The sequence below is a fragment of the Cydia pomonella genome, chromosome 13, assembly GCF_033807575.1.
Source record: "Cydia pomonella isolate Wapato2018A chromosome 13, ilCydPomo1, whole genome shotgun sequence".
Classification (NCBI taxonomy): Eukaryota; Metazoa; Arthropoda; class Insecta; order Lepidoptera; family Tortricidae; genus Cydia; species Cydia pomonella.
In genome coordinates this window covers 14,854,008-14,875,995 of record NC_084715.1, presented here as the reverse complement: position 1 = coordinate 14,875,995, position 21,988 = coordinate 14,854,008, and the positions used below count along the sequence as shown (strand labels likewise).

Below are 21,988 nucleotides of genomic sequence, written 5' to 3'. Positions count from 1 at the left end.
AACAGTCTGCGAAGTAATATTTTGCCATTGCCATCGCCTGAGCTTTTTTCTTGTCAACTGATGTCCTGTTTTCATTGTTAATATAAGATATGTCACGAACTATGGACAAAGTTGTAAGTTATGGATCCTTTTGTAGGCGTTGCTCTTTAAGGACGGACACTTTATCTCTCTCTTGAACATAAGTACTTGTTTTTAAACCGCTTAAGAACATGGTGTAATTCAAGTGGGAGTTTTTATTATTGCATTCCAGTATTTTTCAAACTATTCCGTAGGGTGAGAGTCCATTAAAAACATAAAGATAATACGTTAAGGTTTATTTGAAACACTAATGTCGGATTGCTTACGTTAAAAACAATTTTGTTTTATGTGAATGTTGTTTATCTAAACTTATAAATACATGAAAGACACACATTTAGTTAGAATTTGGTTCAATTAATAATAGAGGTGCTTAGTTTTTTTTTTAATTGAATTGATGAATTGATAATTAATGATATTTAGGAAAACAAAAAAATTATTCAACAAGCTTTGCTTCTACACGCTGTAATGTTAGGGATAAATATGAGTATGCCTAAATAACGTACTTAGGTATATTGTAAAATATATGTTATCTATCTTATTTCGTTATCGTAACGCATGGTCCCGTTCATTGTTTTTTTTTATGAATTTGCATAATTGAACACATAAGAAACATTTTTTTACAAGTGTTTACTTATACATTTATCCTTAAGACATTTTAAATGAATCCAAGACTTCATATGGTGCCTGTTAACACAGAGGAGTTTATAAGATCAGCTCTGTTGTTAACTACCTATCATGTTATTGCATATTGTTATCAAAGCTAGGAAATAATTATTCACAATTTCAGGCAAAACTACCAAACCAAAGTTAAAAAATGTTTGTATCAAAGTTAAAATATGAAATTAAGTCTAGAGAAACAAAATTTAAGACCAACTTATCTATTGTTTGCCTTTAAAACCATTCCCGTCATTTAAGATTAAAGTTATATAAGTAAGTAATTTGCTCTAACGCCAAAAATGATGAAGTTTTAAAGTCCCTGAAAAGATAACATTTACAAAAATATGTATATGGACCATTTGTTTTTGAATTGGACTTTCTTGGTTATCTCAAACTAGCAACGAAAGGGAATCGAACTCGGAACCTAAATAACTCCCGATAAAAAGTTGGTATTCCAGCCACATTCCAGATACTCTTTATTTTTAGTGTGAAACTTCACAAATACTTTCCCCGGGAGTTGAACTCTAGTTTATTGGTCTAGCGGGATGCGGAGCGGGAAATCTCCGAACTAGTGTGACTAACTACCCATTTAAATGGATTAAATGCGTGTATAATTTTCCTTGTCATCTGGAATATGGTTTGTTTACGTACGTTTCACTGGGTTTAAATTATTTAATTTATCCTTATATGTCGGAATAAAATGCTCTACTATTGTTTACAAGAATGTAAAGTCCATTTACGAAAGCAAAAACACGCACGTTATAAACATATATAACAATAACACGCTTGTTATATCGATATATCTCCTTTGCAAAGTATCTTTGGCTTGAGGCAAGCAGTATATAACAAAAAATATGAATATATTTTCTTAACTCATCAGGTAGAATGAATCAATGTGTTTGATTTGTTGCAGAAATCACTGATATCTTGTGCATACAAGAATACACAACGCGTACAAACAGTGCCGCGCCACCCACGTAGCCCGATAACGTCTGCATCCCGTACAGAGAAATTAATCTAGCACACGGTATGCTTCCTGCATGCAGATAACGTGCTCCGGCGCATCGCGCTTGTTTGCGAGCATGTTCGCCAGCACGCTCAGCTGACAGCCGCTCCCGCCATGTCGCCCGCCGCGCAAGGCCGATGTCTCACTCATCTAAATTCCAAACGCACGCCCGAAACCCTTGATCCCGTCTCACCAAATATGGAGCCTGTTACATCAAAGCCTTCCAACAATGCCATGGATACTAGCATAGAAAGTAAAAACGAAAATCATTCCTTTGATAATTTAGAAAACGAACTAATTGATTTAGATAGATGTATAACGCCTAAATGCAAATGCCAAAATAACTTAAGGCGAGAGTCATGTACAGAAACGAATCTATACGATATGCTTAAAAATGAAGACGTACACAGAGAGTCGATATCTGTTAAAAGGGTAAGCGGCTTATATGGTAATACAGTGTGGGCCGCTAATTTGAAATGGAAATGTTCACTAGAGTGGACGAAAGTTTGGAACACAATGAGGGTGCGTGCGCGCGCTATCTCCGTGATGGCGATGCTGCTTGCACTGGCGACTGCCGGCGCTGCCGCGCCAGCACGTGCAAGGCCTGCCAGGAGCGCTTCCAACGACAAATTTGTGGTAAGTGAAATTCTAAATTACGCACTAAAATTAGCGGCTAAAAGGATATAAAAAACTATTATCACACCAGTGTTCGACTTGCATCTTCCTCAAATGTAACAGCGCATACATAATAGCACACGCCCTAAAGAAACACGAGTTGCCTTGGAAATCATATACCTATAGTAGTTTTTCAAACGCGAAGAAGGGTGACAATTGTTTTTTTTATTTTATTGCACGCCATTGACGTTTCAGACCAATCCTTTTCTAACAAAAATAACTTTAATCCCAATAGGACAAAAAATACATATCTTCGTAGCTTAGAATATCTCAGTATAATAGACACAAACCACCAAAATGGATATTATTATGTAATAAAAATATATATTTAAATATCGTTAAGCATCATTATATAAAATGGAACTCAATTGCAATAAAGTTTGACTTTATTTATCGACCGAGCCGATTCCCCTCATGTTAAATCGTTTCAGTCGCGTCAAATTGTGAAGGTAGTAAGTACCAAAGAATACAATACTCACAAGGGGGTGCACTACATTTTTTATAATTAATTTTCATATATTATAGTTTGATATATCGTTATTTTGAATAACGTAATAAATGGCATACTGCCGTAATACCTAATTAACGACAAACATAATGTTATTATTGGTATAGTGGCCATAAGGTATATTTAAACTTCGTCTAATATAATTTGCCATAATTATTACATACTCTAAAGCATATTATTTGTTCTAACAAGTGACATCACATAATTATTAGTGTGGCATAAGGAGTGCATGACATGAATGGGTTAGGTTAGGTTGGAACTGCGACTCCGCATAAACGAATAACTGGGTCAAAATTGTTTTCGTTGTCTTATTTTTTGTCCCCAAAAAAGGTGACGGAATTAGTGATGTGCAGTTCCCAGGAATTTTCCCATGGGAAGGAAAATTAGGGGAATTTTGAAATTTTAGTATGTATACATCTTGTATTATTAGAAATTCCGTCAAAACCTGGGCCCTAAATCTTTTCACAATGCCATTAAACATTGAAACTCATCCAATGAAGAAAATTCCTTGGAAATTTTCCACAGTTTCCGGGAATAATTCCCTAATAAAATAAAAAAATAAAACAATTTTCACAATAGTACTTTTTTAATCATCAAAAAAAATAAAAATCATATGATAGTCTAATTGGCATATAGAATGTACATACAAATCAAAGATTACGACTAATTTAAACAGTAGTGTACAATTTTTTTACAATAGCACTTCTTTAATCAACATTAAAAATTACAATCTCCACAGTTTAATTTGTACATCGAACGCTCATAAAAATTTAAGATTAAAATGAGTATAAACAGCTTTTTTTATAAATATTGGACATTCTTACACAAATTGACTAAGCTCCACAGTAAACTCAAGCAGGCTCGTGTTGTAGGAACTCAGACAACGATAAATATAATATATAAATACTTAAATCATAGAAAACACCCATGACTCAGGAACAAATATCTGGACTCATCACACGAATAAGTGCCCTTACCGGGATTCAAACCCAGAACCATCGGCTTCATAGGCAAGGTTACTACCCACTAGGCCAGACCGGCCGTCTAAAGTAGGTTTATTTCATTACTAATATAGATTCTATTGTAAACTTACTTTTTCTTCAGTGCTCATAATGATCGACATTTCGGCTACATTCGGCTATGATGACGAATAATTAGGTTCACTATTCGATTCACTGCTGCTCTTATTTCTTCCGCGTTCTTTAAAATAACACTGTACGTCACTTGGTACTTTAGGGCATTTACCTAAATGCCAAGCAAACTTTGTCACATTCTTAAACAAATACAACAGTGCTGCAGTAATTGGAAGAATACGTCTCTTTAAGTATTATTGACAGTGTGAATGGTGAAATGTTCTAACACTACTCTTCTGCCTCATGATTTATGAGTAAGCACATGCTCATTATACCTAATACGTAAGAAGACTGAACGTGGGACACGATATTGTATCTTTTGAGGAGAAGTGAGATGGCCTATACAGGGTGTTTATTTAGTCACCTGCAATAATTTATGGGGTGTCTCTATAGGTCATACTGAGCAACTTTTACTATAGGATCAACCCCGGAATAGCGAAATAATTTGCTGGTTTCTTCATACATTTTAGCGGTCTGACCTTGAAATTTTCTATGGGAGATTTTTTTTTTCAGGATTTCCGTATTGGTCCCATACTCCCATAGTAAAAGTTGCTTAGTATGACATATATTCACTCCGTAAATTATTGCAGGTGACTAAATGAACACTCTGTATATTGAAAGAAAGAGATAGAAATATGAACGCTACAAAAACATTAAAAAAATATACACATACAATGCATCCAGGAAAAATAACATAAAATTATTGCATAAAAGTTTAAACATATCCAAATAATTTATACCTTGCATAAAAAAAAAAACTTTTTTTGTCGAAACTATTTTTATAACTAAATTCTAATTCGCCCAATTACAATAGCAATATTCCCCTGTTTTGGGAATATTCCCGGGAGCGAGGGAAATTTCCCGGGTATATTCCATAAGCGAATATTCCTGTTCCCGAGAAATTTCCCACGGCTCATCACTAGTCACGGAATGCAGCTTTTAGTATGAGATGGCATTTAGTTTTTATTATTTTTCATATAAAGTATAATGTATAGCTAAAAAGACACAAATAGGACTCAACTTTTTTATTTATTTGATAGAAGACATAGATACAAGCGTGACAGAATATTCAGAAACAAGACAACGAAATGAATTAGGACCCAACTACCTAGCAAAACGAGGGTTAGGTTAGGTTAGAACTTCGACCTACCGTAGAATAAAAAACCTCGCAAAAATGTGGTTTAGGTTAGGTTTGTACTGCGGCCCCCGCATAATCAAAAACCTTGAAAGAATAGGTTAGGTTAGGTTAGGTGGGATCAGGGGCGTAGCTACCGCCGTATCTGCCGTATCAATTATACGGGGCCCCCGGGCCACGGGGGCCCCCAACGTGCGTTTTTGTGAGAAATCTTTACCCTTCCTAAGGGCCCCCAAACAAATTTTTATACGGGGCCCCGCCAAGGCTCGCGACGCCACTGGGTGGGATGATAATCTGTACTTAGTTATACGGCCTGCGTACTACTTGTTATAAAAATTATGTAAATCTTAGCGTAAAGATTAATTAAAGATAAAGATCATTAAATTAAATATGACAAAATATGTTATAAAATATATGTATTTATACTTGATAAAAATATATAAATTATTACGTTATACAAAAATATAACAAGAGTCATTATAAAAGATGTCTATATACTACTTAAAAACTCTATTACAATAGGCATTATATTAATGACAGTTTAGATGAAATCACAATATAACAGAGGAAACGTATAATAATAATTACATTTTAACATATAATATTATATCAAATGGCATTATAACAAATATATGATAGATTTTTTATAATTATGTTAAGCATTACACACCCCTCACAAGTACATAGCAAATATAAGTTGATTTACATAAACACTATAATTCTGACATCTCAAAATGAACAATTTCGTTGTAACTCCCGCACGTTTGATTCTTGAAGACAGCATCATCTGGAGACTGATTAAGGAACGTTTTAAGGCGTATATCCACTAAGTGCAAGTAATATGGGGACAAAAAACCGGCGTGTCGTATTAGATTACTGGCAGTGACAGACGGACGGGCCGTTGCGCGAGATTAATGTGCCAAGTGACGAGTGGGACGACGTCCTGGCTTTGTTCCGATCTTGCACCGACCGAGCTCAGAGGAGCGTTCCTACCAGACCAGTGTAAATAGTCACAACAACAATTAGTTGCCGGATATCACACCTATACTGGTGGGCTGAAGCGAACGCTCGCCAGCGGTCGGTGAGCAAAGATAATACTTTCCTCTGGCTCCTTGAATTCACAAAAGGTTTGGTTTCAAGGGTTTCACTGGTTTAACTTGATCTCAAAAATCTATAGGCAGGTAATAAGTGGCGCAGGAAACGATAAAATTCTTAAGTTATACTTTACGTTATATTATGTTTTCCTTAATAGTTAATACCAGGACTTTTCAATGTGAATAGGCTTTTACCCAACTTGTTAGCTACTTGCATTAGTCATCACATTTTATCAGGCAAGCCAGGAGATTAGCAGTTCGTTAAAGTAAGTTTTAAGACGAACGTGTATATGTATAGTACAGGAATAAACCTATAATTAAAAATGCTTAGTAAATTTAAATCCAATAAAATCACCTTACGTAAATCGGGAATCCCACTGGTTTGCTCAGACGCTCACAATAAACTTTGTGAACAACCCGGGTCCGCGGCCTGGGAAGACATCACTCTCATTTATTTCGTGGACCGCTTCAAATTGTGAAAAATCCGACAAATTGTCAGAGGGACCGAGTTAAGAATGGTAGGTATTTGTTATTAGAGGGGCGTGAAGTTAGCTGGTTGTAAAGTTGCTTGCAATTGGATTACTTAACTGTTAGGGAAGTTCTAATAAAATAACGACGATTTATTGAATAAATAATATCTGCTGGTGTATTGTGTATCAACATTAATTTAAATGTCATGTAGGCTTATTGCGTATGGTATATTTACACATTTTTATGCTACGTCATACCAATTGAAAAAATACCGGAGACAAGATAGAAAACATTTAATATAATCGCTACTTTTTAGCTCTGCTAATAACTACATATAAACATAACGCGACTTGATTGAATGAAAGTTTATTTCGGCTCTCTTAGGCAATGGTAATATTGAATGAAGGTTCTACACTAATCTTCCCAGTGGTGCGTTGTTTTCGACTAATTGAAAAAAATATTCCCTCGCAAATACAGCGGTCTCGGCGCCGAATATAATTTTATTCCACTCGGCATCGAGACCCTTGGTCCGTGGGGCCCTGGCGCCTTAAGTCTCTTCAATGACCTGTCAAAGAGACTCAAAGACGCCATAGGAGACCGAAGAGCTGGCAGCTTCCTCGCTCAGCGTATTAGTTTAACAATCCAGCGAGGAAATGCTGCCAGCGGTACTATGCCTTTTTTAGATTTATTAGTTTTATTTTAGATTTATTTATCCTTATTTAAATTTTAGATTAGTTTGTAATTATAGTTTATACTTTAATGTTGTATATCATATTAAATACTTTTTAATTACGTATTTAATAATATTGCTGTAGGTAAAGTCACACAAAGATAAGTTGGCAGAGATTTTGACAGCCCAGACAGTGCAAGTCTTATTTTAAACGTCAAACTTCAGATGAAATTATGACGTTTACTTAATACTTGCACAGGCTGGGGCTATCAAAATTGCTGCCAACTTAGCTTGGTCTGACTCTAATAACGTAATCAGTTAAACTGGGAATTATGTTTTATGTTACATCTTTCGTATCAATCTACATCTAATTGTTAATAACGCCATATGCACTGCTACATTCAATACATACTTCTATCAAATACAAAGTACAAACTCCGAAAGCAAAGGTTTTGTAATGATCAGAGATGAGTCAAATCCGAGTTGAACTCATTTTAATTACAAGTTAAACACGGCGCGGCCGCAGCATTTAGCGGCTTCCTGTGCTGTTCTTGTCTTCTCTTATTGACCACTTGCTTCCGATAAACCAGTGCAAACATGGATCTCGCTTCCGTACAATTTGGACGTATCTCGAAGGCAAGATTAAACTGGTGATTGCTCGGTAATCGATGGGAACAATGCAATGCGCTCGCGCAACTAGGCCGCCTGATTTAATTTACAAACACTTCGTCTCAACTACGAGTAAATGACTAGTATAGGTTAAACTCGAAATTCAAACCAGTTATACGCGATTGGAGATCACATTATTCTAGTTAGGTGGGATGCGATTCAAGTTATTTGCTTATAACAGACGCACTGCACCGAGCTTATGTAAGTGATAACTGGCCCACGGTGGGGCTACAATCTATGCGATTGGTTTCTTGACCTTATGAACAATAGATAATATGTCGAAATAGACAAATTATATCAGAAATTTACTTCTCTTAGATGCAGATATGAGTTCTGCTCGAAGCAAAAATATTTTGTTACTTCTCAAACTGGAAAATAAAGTAAGATTAAATATCATATTTTTAAACTAATCCCAGAAATAATATAAGACTACTTCTTCTGTGGTCTAATTGTCAGTAAATCTAAAAAGATCATGTTACTTAATTATTAACCTTATTACTTAGGTACACCAGTTAAATCACTTAAATTATAGATTCGGTGAACACAAATTAAATCATATGAAATGTTCCATGAAGCAAGAGAGAGTTGTATGAATATTTCTTTGAAAAACCCTACCTAAAAGACTTACTCATTTCAGTTATGGAGGCTTCTTTAACTTTAAGCTGTTGATTATTTGTCATTCTGCAAGCACGATTAATTTCTTTAGACACATGATTTGATTGCGTACGGTATGCAATATAGTGACTCAAATGTCCTGTGCCCCCTTAAAAATGGAAATAACCAGTATTTTAATAGGTAGGCTTTGCTTTACAGCATCTTAAATACTGCTTTTAAAATGCAGGTACTAATAGTAATTAATTACCTCAATAAAACGGAATGGCGATATTCAGATACCAATTCTGTAGAATCGTGAGGCGAATTCATGATCGTATTTGTGTGGACAATTTGTTTATGCAATTAGAATCAAAATACCCTGCTTGTATACTTGAAACATGTGTACAGGTAGCATTGTGGGAGCTATCTTGATAAGGTTGTGAACTTATATTTACGACGTTATTCTTATTCGTAAGGAGCGTCCTTCGAATATGAGTTCCAGGGATCGGAACCGGTTTTTTGGAAAAACTTTGAAATAAAAAAAAAGTCCTATATACTCCAAATATAGGACTCGGATGTGTTTTTAGATAACGACTTTGTATTATTAGATTGCCCAATTAGAAAGGAAATAATTAACAAAGAACGAAAAAATACCGTTTTCGTTCCCATACAAAAAATACCGGTTGCCGATCCCTGATGAGTTCTGCTAAATTCACGAAAGCAGGCGATGAACGCAACTAACGAACGAAAGGCTCCCTGTAGTTAAGATGCCAAATCGTTTGCGTTACGACAACGAATTGTTTGACATGATGCCAACAGACATTTTCTATCACCGCACCGTGGACCGTCTGCAGGGTGTTCATCCTTTAAGAGGTATTTCCTCCCGCGGACGCTCCGGCTGTGGAATAAACTCCTTGCCAAGGTTTTTCCGAGGGGCTCTTCAATAAAGGTGTGTACAGGTTTCTAAAAGGTCGGCAATGCGCATGTAACAGCTTGCCATCGGGCAGGCTGTATGCTTGTTTGCCGCCGATGTGGTACTTAAAAAATCTGTCTCACTATCGCACTAATTTGTAAGAATGATAGAGGGACAGAAAGCGTTTCGTTATCGTAGCGCAAACGATTGGCGTCTTGGCTGTATGCCCTCTGTTCAAAGGGCTTACTTCAAAAATTTAAATTACGTTATCTGCCTTTCTATCACTAGTTATTGCATATACGAACGATAGAAAGGCAATTAACAATATTTATATTTTCCATTTTCGCGGCAGGCTCAGTACGGTCTTACACCCGTACACCCTACATACATACACCCGTTTTTCGTTAGTATCCATGCAACGTTAGAAGATATGCCACATCAGATAAATATATAGAGCTCTTTAGCTAACCCTAAATTCTTTATAAACATAAAAGTTGGCTTGGCCATGATTATCATAGCTAAAAAGCTCAACTTTTTCATGAGTCGTTGAGTCTATTTATTATAAACGCTGGTGTTGAGTTGCTGACCTCGAGAAGTCATGACTCCGCCACTTAGAAAAATTTGATCTACACAACTGAATCGACAAAAATCTGTTGAGAAATAAATAAATAATACAGACTGTCCAGAAGAGTATAAGTAACAAGAAAAATATTTTTTCCCAAGCTGAAACGGAATTCGCTGCGCTCGGTTTATCAATACTTAGTGCTGCTCGTTTTTTTTGTTTTCCAGAAACAATCTCGAAATTGTAAGCCAATAGAGACTATTATTTTTGCAAAAAATTCAATCACGAAAGTAGACGTTACATAGAACCTGCGTTTCACAGCCGATTCCGTCTAACCATAAAAATAGTATAGTAGAGTACCCTAGTAGGTATCCGGACAAAAAAGCTTTTCTGCCAGCTCTGTTGGCACAGGGTATTCACTATAGCGCGGAACAAAGCGTCTGGATCGTTAGCTAGGGAGCTACGCTTGTTTTACGCGCTGTGTAAACTGCAAGAGATATGCATTGTGTCGGTGCACTTGTAGCTGAGGTACAACACCAGTTTAGTAGTCCGGGGGAAATTTAGTTTACTAATATCAACAGTATATATATATATATATATATATATATATATATATATATATATATATACCCTGCCCTGCATTAAAATACTATAAACTTGCCTTGATTTTATTTGTACATGTTGAAACAGATTGCGGAAGATGTATTGAATACGTCAGAAATAAAGATTTTTCAATATGTTCAGTGAATGCATTAACTGCTAAAACGTTTAAGGGATAAACAACTGTTTATAATTAGTCGAAATTTGTTTTTAAAATTTGTCTATGATCCCCACCGTGTGTCAGGTTTTTTTCACACTCAACACAGTCCCTTGCAGTGCATTGCAATAGTATATTGCAGGTGGCTGTACTCGATTAATTGATAAAGCACATGTCTTCTTGAGAATGAATGTCGATTTGATGTACGGCCGGCGGCAGAGGTCCCCGTCATTGACCCATTTTCATGATTAGCCTATCTGACTACTAGCCCACTAATGGCCAACATCCTGCCGCTCTCAATCTGTACAGAATATACTTCTAAAATTGGAATTTGATGACAGCATGACATGACATCAATTCTATCAAGGATTGCGTGCTTTGTAAGATGTCCAAGTTCTTATTTAATATACCAAATAGCTTAAACATCCAAAAGATACCAACCCTTGTTTATATGATATATGAAAATGAGTAAGCGTTTTTTTTATTACTCTTCTTGATTAGTGACTAGATATGATTCATCCAATTAGCCCAATACTACCTACAGGTAGGTTGCCGAAATACAACTCGGCTTCAAGCAACTTATCTTAACTTTAAATAAAACAATAAACAGCAGAACGAGAAAAAGATGCCAATTTTCTTCATGCTGTTCATATACAGCTTGTATTAAGTATGTTGTAATAACATTTCATATGTTGTAACAACATTTCATATTTATGTATGTAGATATTGGTTGCTGTAATTTATAATTTTCATAAGAAATTGAGTACCTATACTAGCTTTGTTTCAAACAGATAATATCAGTAGCTAATGTGTAGCTATTACAGCACCGGATGTCCTTCGGTAATCCGTGATTTTAAGCTTATACCGGTCGCCGTGTTTGCATCCAAATACAGGTACATAATGAATGATATCGCAATTATGTTAATTCTAATTTATGTGATACGAAGCGAAACTATTGTTTATTCACGAGATCTGGGGACTGATTTTTTAATTTCGAGCGCTTGAATTCGTCACTTGAAAATCTGTGGAAAACGGCGAATTGATATTTTAGAAATACGAGCAATAGACATTGGGAATCTAGTGGTATTGACCACTCGTTTTCAATTAGTAGAATTTAAATGCCTAGTCGTGGAGATAAATTGAAGGGAATTACACGAAATCGAGTACTCGAAATTCAAAAATCGGCCCCCTGCTGTCGGTTAAATTTTGAATATAATAATAATAAATTCTTTATCTGTTATTTTAGAAGTTACAGGGGGGGGGGGGGCACACATTTTTTTCACTTTGGAAGTATATCTCGCGCAAACTATTCAGTTTAGAAGAAAATGATACTAGAAACCTAAATATCATTTTTGAAGACCTATCCATAGATAGGTGATAGATACGTACGGGTTTGATGAAAAAAAAATTTTTATTTTATTTTATGACGTATTAAAAAAACTACTTACTAGATCTCATTCAAACCAATTTTCGGTGGAAGTTTGCATGGTAATGTATATCATATATTTTTTTTAGATTTTTCATTCTGTTATTTTAGAAGTTACAGGGGGGGGGGGACACATTTTTTTCACTTTGGAAGTGTCTCTCGCCCAAACTATTCAGTTTAGAAAAAAATGATATAAGAAACCTCAATATCATTTTTAAAGACCTATCCTTAGATACCCCTGACGTATGGGTTTGATGAAAAAAGATTTTTTGAGTTTCAGTTCTAAGTATGGGGAACCCCCAAAATTTATTGTTTTTTTTTTTTCTATTTTTGTGTAAAAATCTTAATGCGGTTCATAGAGTACATCTACTTATCAGGTTTGAACAGTATAGCTCTTATAGTTTCGGAAAAAAGTGGCTGTGACATAAACGGACAGACAGACGGACATGACGAATCCATAAGGGTTCCGTTTTTTGCCATTTGGCTACGGAACACTAAAAACAAGAGACTTGTAAACTTGTATTAACTTTTGGTGCGTGGCAATTATCCTCTGCATGTTCACATCGATAATACTTAGAAGATGTTAATGTAAGCCTTTAAGAAGCCACTTCGCTTTCTTCTTTGGCACGCGTCTATTGATACTTCTTTTTATAAGACGATAAGCACCGATAATCACTTCACATTTTGCTAGATTTACCTAAACACGCTACGTGAATCATAATAGATATTGTAAGTTCCGAAATCTAATTTTTTACCATTTTATAATGCTACATTTCCCTGGAAAACATGACCTGGAAAACATGACTTCAACAAATGGTTTGCCGTCTAGATCTCAGACGATGATAACATGCATATTGGTTTCATGAATTTAGCTCTTGTAGGGCACCTTTGTAGTCTGACTGAATCACTTTATTTGGGTCTTTTTACGGTTTTAGGAGAACTTATGAAATTTGCACATTGAGTCAACTGACAATGGTTTCTTAGGTCGCTGTTTGCATTGTGCATTCCGTAATCAGTGTCGGGGGTTCATTAACATGTTCTTTATTAACATCGCCTTCTAGCTAACTTAGGTAATAAGAGATTATTTAACATTTTTCTTTTTAAGAGATAAATAAATACCTTCTTTATTTATACTGATGAAGATACTTATTATTATTATTTTCCTGATACTTTCCTAATGTTTAGAAAATCTTATTAAATTTTTCCTTTAGTTGTTTCTTTAATGGCTGCACACATTTTAAAAGGGAATATTTTGATTCAGGTTTTCTTACTTACTACTGTTCCGGTTACATGGTTTGCATTGTACTGAATATGCATATAAACTAAAGCCGCTAAAGACGGAATACTCGCACCGGAAATATCGACTTGCGGGATAAATATAGAACTGCAGAAAAGGATGACCATAGTTATGTCCCTCTGTGACAAATTGGCTGAAATGAGACAAATATACTTCTGTAATTTAGGCTCAATTTTGCTTTGCGAATCTTGACTTGTATCAAAGAAGGGCTTAATACTTTTAATTAACATCGTGTGTTACTTAAACCTCATGTATTATTGTTCCTTTTGTGCCATGTCATGTCTGTATTTTGGAATGTAACAAATTAATAAAAGTATATTGCTCTAACATCGCCTCTCTTTATTTGACAACATACAGGACATACCTATATTTAAACTATTCACATGATAAATCTCTATTTAGAAAAATACAGACCAAACCTATAATGCTTTAAAGGCCATGAAATATGTAAGTAACTGGTTCTCGGTATTCAAGAAACTGCAGCAGGTACCTAAATTAAATAATCAATAGACTTGTCCTCTTTGTCCGACTCGATCCTCGAGGAAAATCTTCTGACTAAAATTGAGTTACTTACCTATTTATTTGTATTCAAAGTAAACGAAGATTCTAATTAAGAGTTGTAATTCGTTTAATAATGACTAGTTTACAAGATGCAATTGCAAGCGGAACCAAGAATTTAGTATTCTTCACACGTTACGTTGAGATCGTGAGGTCCGGACAATATTCGGCGTACTGTTCCCGTGAGTCAGATGTTGTATCCGCTCCTTACTTTCCACTAAGCCACAGTATTTCAGTCCTTATGCCATTGTAATAAAAACCCCCTAGACTACAACATACGAAATTGAATGTCCGCACCGCATGTCATTACCGCTTTCCATTGTCATTCTAAATATGTCTGCTGTTATATTTTTAGAGTCTTCTTTTGGGATCTTTACGACGTCCGATGTAACGATGACCTATATTTCTGGGCGAAAGGATTGTATTTTATCGAACATCTGCCAAGTTCAATGATCACAACTGAAGATAGTGTAGCAGTCACGTACTTACGCTTACGTATGCAAAACGTGACCCAAACTTAACCTCTTAAGGCCCAGCCATAGAAATTAAAAATCCAAAATTTGCCACTGGAATTTGAACCTATAGTGCACGGAATACAGTAGATTTTATTTTGTTTGAAAATTGCACGAAACAAAACAAATGCAACTCTGTCCTAATTGAATATGATTTAAATTTCATCGAACTGAATAAGTCCTATAGGTAGAACCTTGGGCCTTACGAGGATAAAACGAACGGAGCGTATCAAAACTCAGTGTTATCTCAGTGGCATTTTTTTCAGTTCGTAATACTGTCAAAGTCTACCAAATACATATCTTTATGAAACAAGTCAAATTTAATTATTCCAACAAGTCCATGCCGTGTTAAAACTTAAATTAACAAGTTGCAGTTCATATATAACTTCAATTAGAGAGAAGCTCGTGATAACAACGATGACAAATGTTTTAATTTTCTGCGTCTGTAACTACTCGTGGAGACACTGTTCTAGACAGCTAGATTTTATTAATATCTACCTTAATTAGTAAACGTTTTCAAGAAAAAAAATACTTACTTACTTGGGTATTTTACATTAGACTCCTGTTTTAAAAATACATCTGGTTTTTATAGTTAAAATGTATTTCTAAGTAACATTCGTTAAGTGCTAACATAGTTCATTCGACTCATAAAATTTGAATGATTTATCTTTACATGTTTCACTTTTCATATAGGTATTATTTTTTTAGCTTTGTATTTAATTTCCGCTGAAAATAAAAATAAATAGATCTTAATATTGAATTCAATATAACATATTGTATGAGAATCACTACTAAATAAGAAACGCGTAAGGTCCAAGCTTAGTAAGTACGTCATAATCCTGACAGATTTGCATCACTTGTGCTATAAATGACATTCGCGGAAATCCTAGGTCTTTGTGTTCGTTCCCTTTGAATGTTAATGGCATTGTCCTTAAATTATATTCATATGGGCACACCTCGTTAGGCTTCTCATTGCAACTCTGGTTACTCGCCGTGCAACCTTAAAAGTGCAAACCGCTCTGCAATATGGTCAAGTTAACTCGGGGTGGTTATTAACAACGATAACAGAACTTTCGCCAAGCTACCAGTATTTGTGTGTTCTTCGATAACGCATGACTATTGCGGAACCCGAGGTTACACTTAGACTGGTTAGCATGTACTGTCTGCGCTGGGTTAAAAATAACAGCGCAGACCTGATATGTCACATTGCTCGTGGACGGTCATAATAAAAATGCTGTTTTTATGTCACTGCTTGTTTTAATCAACATTATCTCGCGTTTTTCTTTTAAACTAGTATTATCCGTAATTATAAAATGTACTGATTCTCATTTTATGTAGTTGTAGACAGACCTACCAGAAAATAGATACACAAATAAAATGTATTATATTATTCTACAGTACCATTATTGATGTTTCATAAGGTTGTGTTCATGATTTAACACAAGAGGATCTAACTTGCATTTTATTAACTCGCCATCTTCATGTCTTAGACCACTTTTCGAAGTAACGACATAGAGTCTGTACAAATTTCGATAAATGTGTGTTTATATGAAAGGCTAAGTCCGTACCTATTGTCCTGGCGCAAAAATGCTAAGAACGTATCACGAGAGATCGCCTAAACTCTCGCCAAGCATTCCAATCCATTCCATAGTCACCTCCTCTTTAGCAAAGTCACGTAGAGACTATTTATTAAGAAATCGTCCTTTTTTACCTGATTAAGGATTAGTAGTTGACAGCCACCCCGAAATAGGTAAGTTACAAATTCAACTCAATAATAGTTGATATAATAGATTGGGACGGCGCTGCAGTCGGCGCGTGCCATATATCTATTCTAAGTTTAGTCAAGGGTAGAGGGGAGAGGGAGGGGTATGCGCTTGCGACGAACTATAAATGTAACGGGCCACTTTCACTGCGGCACGGGAGGGCGGCGGGCATGACCCGACAAGTGAACCAAGGGATCAGCTGATGGTATGAGAATGAGTTTGGGTTGAATAGCTGCCGAGTTAAACAGGACACTTAAATGCTAATTTGGTTTTATTGTTTCCGGTTGTTAAGGGTTCCTAAATAATCGGTGTATGTATATGTATAATTGAAAATGTGTAAATTTATTAAATGTTAAAGAAACATATTGCCTATGTATCTTATATCATCTTAACAACTAAAGATCTTCTTAAAAGGTTCTATGCTAGTTACATATTGTCAATGTATAGCATAGGTATTCGAATCACGTGCGTATGTCATTCGTACATTGGACAAGGTGAGACATGAAACACTTATGCCAGAGAAAGGTGCCTCCATGATTGATGAATTCGAAATGTGGTATGCGAACTTTCAGTGTCTGTTGTGGATGGGTTATTGATAGGTATTTTATTAATCGCAGTGCAACTCGCTATCATTTATGTATACTGTAAATGTAGGCGCAAATTACGTAAGTGAGTGATGTCAAAATCAGAACAAATTGACATCCATTTGTAACTTCGAATCGGCCTTTTAGTAATGGTTTGCTACATCGTGCTTTTTGCTTTGTGTGTTGTGTGTGTATATAAATATCTTTATACAAAAAAATGCTTGATATGCTGATCATCATTTTCTGACAATATCGCATTAGTAATTGTAACATATGCAGCCGACATGTAATCCGTGGCATGCACGAGTTTATGGTGACTAATAAGGGAAACAAATATTAACATCATCACAAATGTTCGGTAAAGTTTACTTACAATTAGATGAATAATATTGGCCATGCATTTTTATAAGCGCGTGGTTGCGTTCATTACTCGATAAAGATAAGATAAAGATATTTGTCTCAATCTTTGTCCCTCACTTAATCACAGGATAAATACGCTCTAACTATATCTAAAGAGGGCTTGATCACATATAAAAAATACTTATCGTCTTATCTTTTCGGAACAAAATGGGATTCGAAACTTTAGGGTGTGCGAAGTTTTAGGGTTTCGTACCCGAAGGGTAAAACGGGGCCCTATTACTAAGACTCCGCTGTCCGTCCGTCTGTCTGTCCGTCTATCATAAGGCTGTATCTCATGAACCGTGATAGTTAGACAGTCGATATTTTCACAGATGATCTATTTCTGTTGCCGCTATAACAACAAACACTGAAAAAGTATGGAACCCTCGGTGGGCGAGTCCGACTCGCACTTGTCCGGTTTTTAAAAGGATTTTTCACAATGAGCGCACTTAAAACTGCTAATGTGACAAACCTTTTGTATTTTGTCTTTTAGGAGGTAGCATTTGGAAAACGGGAACTTAACGGCACGTGCGAAACAATAAGACACCTAATAAGTTCTTCAAAATAACAAAATTCGGAATACAAAATTAAAGATTTGAAATTATAGGTATATAACTTATAGGCACTAAATGGTTAAAAAGATACGATATACAGTTGAACACCGATCATAATTATTGTCCTAGGTTATACTGAACAAATAATATAACAATCTCTTTATTTACAATAACAATATACAGAATGGATATATACAGATGATTACTATAACTAGCTTATATCTAAAATAGGCCCTTGAGGCATTGTACCAAGGATGCTGGCGGCATTTCCTCGTTGTATCGCAATACTGATACGTTGTGCGAGAAAGCCGCCAGCTCTTCGGTCGCCAGTTACGTCAACCAGACGTTTCGCGATTTCTCCAAAAAACTTGTGCGCGCTGGGACCCCATGGACAAATAATTATAAAAAAAAAACCAAACTCATGCGGGCTGTATAATGTAGTGAGTATCGGCAGGGAGCTCAATGGTGCCCTATCGTAGGGAAATATTCGGAAAGGTCGACGCGCAGCGCGCACCCCCGCGTATAAATAGCGGGCGCAACAGGGGTTGTAAAATGCAGGAAGACGCCCTCCCAATATTTCAACATATTACTACTAGCCTAAAACTAGTGACGCGTTATGGAATTAAATATTTTACTCGGTATGGAATAAAGCACTAATTTCTATACCGGTCAGAAAATTCGGGATTAAAATAAAAACTATCAGATATAAACAAAGTTAGGGCCGAAACAATGCCGAAATACCTATATAAGATTGTCTGTATACTTTTAATACATAATGTTATGTAAGTATGTATACTAATAAAAAAAATGTGTAGGTAATGAGGAATGATGTTAACAACGTATTAATCGTACTGTCTTGTTAAATCGATTAAATAACGTAGCGTGACTAATACTGGAATAATCAATTAATTTAATGTTATACATTCCATTTTAATAAAAACATATACTTCGTAAATCATATTAAACAGGTACATTAAACATGCTAATGGCAATATGCCAAACCGCGGTAACAGTACAAGTTTTAAACATGCCATAGCTCATCATCATACAGACAGACTCACTAAACGCCTGCATACAATTTACCTTCTTACTAAAATCAAGTAATAGCAGAAATGACTTGCCCCTGCTAAGTACTATGCAATAACGCCCACAAACACAACTACCCACAATAACAGGTACACCGGCTATTAAGCAAGCTTTTCTAACATTTATTCACCATTCATTCACAATGTACTAAAACCCCATGCACGTGCCGCGTAGTAGAGCTATTCGCGCGCTGAGATATGAAATTTGGGTTCCCTACATTTCGCAATATTTTTTATCGAATGTGTAGAGTATTATCGGCGATTTATTTTTTCACATTGTTTTTCTGCATTTATAACTTACCTGTACTTAACTAGTATTGGGGATTGCACTATAAAAATAGAACACAGTAACAACAACAGACTCTCTTATTCTCTTGACTCTTCATTTTATATTGATTATTTACAAAATGGTTAAAGAAACTACGTATTGGAATAAAAAAAACTATATGACGACGTTTTTCTTGCTTTTTATAATCGATGAGTGTCGTTTTTGTTTCAATTGAACAAATCTAGCTTATAAAAATATGATAACGAATATCCCATAGGAAGATACTTGTCAACAGCATCCATTGCCCGCAGCCGGGTAAAAATATGCAAAACGTGGGTGAACCAAGAATTTGTATACCTATTTTCATTGGAGGTCGACACAATACAGCAGGCGGGAAGCGCAATCGATGCGAGGTCGATGACACGGGAACTGACCTTTGCTTTCGACACAGCTGATCGAACATACTCGTATGGTCACACAACACTGTACAAAAATTAGAAAAGGATCAGCACCACAGACGTGTGTTTAGATAGATGTTACGTGTGCCGTGATTTGTCTACAAATTTAGCGTGATAATTCTTAGCGATATTACAACTCTATTTTAGCGTGTAGCAAAAGACATATGAACGGTGAAACGATGTTTATCAGTTTTAATGTTAAAATACTATAATAAAATCTTAATTATGAAGACCCAATATAAAAAGAAACTTTTCTGGTTGTTTTGAGATAAATAAGACATCCTAGAAATAAAACATCGACATCGGACCTGCCGAAATGTACCATAAGCCTATTTTTTAAGTTAAACATGCAATGCATTTGGTGCATTTGCGTGATCTACTTTAATACGTCTGTGATCAGTACTCAGTCAGTTTTAAATGAGTAAGTTCATTAGACGCATAAAAACGCTGCCATCGTAAATAAAAAGTTTGATGGCAAGCACATCATTTTATCGTTGACTTCGTTTACAAACAAAACAAATTCAATGCATCGTATTTACTCTTGTTCGAGTGTTCCGTCACTGTTTTTGTGGTTCCTTATTATAGGCGGTCCGTCTGTTTTCTTTACAAACGAATCAATGAGTGATAGTGATGGCGCCGATTGTTCCGTGGAAAGCCTGAGTCACACATGACAGGTGTAGTAAACTGAAAGTAAATATGTAACTGCAAAACTTCTATTTACATTACGAGTATAACAGTTTTTTTTTGTACAATACAGTTATCGAACATGTTTTTGAAGGGAAGATTGATCGTGTTCAAGATGGATCTCTTCCGTCTTACATAGTCGAAACGCAATGTTAACATAGGTGAGATTCTCACTTTATTCGGAGACCGGCCACGATTTTAGTATATTTAGCGTATAATTACTATTATTAGCGCAGGTATTGGAAATTCTTGGCTTTGAACGTACACATCCACATTTGGCGACTCTTTTGAGAACAAATATTTGTAACTAATATTTATTGCACAATTGGGAACACAATTTATATATTTTTTTTACGGAACGAAAGACAAGTGTGTAGCTAAACGCGCGTAAACGATTGAAGTCTTTTGTACTGTTGACAGCGACCGAAGGATGTGATTTTTTTATATTTAATTTTAATTTTCTTAACGTTGTAACTGGATAGAGATTTTTGAGAATTTACTTCCTTTAGTGCCTAATACAGTTGGACAGCACTGAACTCGACGAGTTGAAAGAAATGCTACGCTTGGCACACGGCCACCAAACAAGGAAAGAGCTAATTACTTCTCTTTTTGACAATAACAAACTCTACTTAAATTAAGATCGCCGTTTTGATATTTCTTCTGTAATGAGTGTTATGTGATTTGTGTATTCCCAAGTTAGTTATTTTATTTGTGATTTTACTTGTACTTAGTTAGGAAAGGGTTCTTTCTTAGGCACAGACCAAAATAATGTTAAAGGTCACTAATGATTTCCATGTACGAGACTTAATATAGACGACGGCCGCTCTCTGAATGAGAAATGAGATCCAGATTATGACATTTTCTAAAAGTAATATGTAGGTACAGTCAAGTGCAAAAATATGTATCGAAAGAATCGTCTCATAAATATGGTACTACGCTCTTATTACACTGGAATAAGATGCTATGGGACATATTTCTGAGTAAGATGTGTACACCCATATTTTTACACTTGACTGTACCTATTCTTATTTGTGATGATAAAGGAGGGTGGATTAATTGGCACAAGCGATTTACCGGATAGGTTATTCTAAGTTGTAAAACTTTTACTATAGATGGTAGTCCCACATCTTTGTTTGAAAAACGTTATCGCCGCAAAAAGTAGTGCTACTCAGTTGAAATGTGACTAATATAGTTTTTTTATACTAAGTTCCTGAATTGCAGATCATGAAGGTTTTGTTATTGTTGATGATTTTGTGTGACGATATTTTAGTTTTTTATTCGTTTTCTTATGTTTTTTTGTATCACAATTTTTTTTTAACAGTGAGATGTGTGTGTCTCGCCATACAAATAATGGAGTATATAAAACAACCTTTCCAATGCTATGTCGCTTATTCTTATTGGTTCATGGGCCAGTGTCCATACAATTCTGCTCATCCTCCTTTATTGGTAGGTACAGTCCGCATCTAAAGCAGCGGATG

General features: G+C 35.6%; 1 protein-coding gene and 1 long non-coding RNA gene across 3 annotated transcripts in view; one reads left to right on the top strand and one right to left on the bottom strand.

The window, feature by feature from the left end:
- LOC133524362 (matrix metalloproteinase-2) overlaps positions 1 to 21,988 on the top strand; it is a 239,586-nt gene that overhangs the window by 11,590 nt on the left and 206,008 nt on the right. For both annotated transcript variants that reach the window (XM_061860339.1, XM_061860340.1), the window contains exon 2: positions 1,649 to 2,377. In XM_061860339.1, coding sequence (XP_061716323.1) covers positions 1,856 to 2,377 — 522 coding nt within the window. In that variant the 5' untranslated portion in view covers positions 1,649 to 1,855. The remainder of the gene's footprint in view (positions 1 to 1,648; positions 2,378 to 21,988) is intronic.
- On the bottom strand, positions 13,988 to 15,312 carry LOC133524319 (uncharacterized). The gene is made up of 2 exons (XR_009800364.1): positions 15,256 to 15,312; positions 13,988 to 14,609 (listed from the first exon to the last, which is right to left on the bottom strand). It is a non-coding gene; the product is annotated as an uncharacterized LOC133524319 (long non-coding RNA).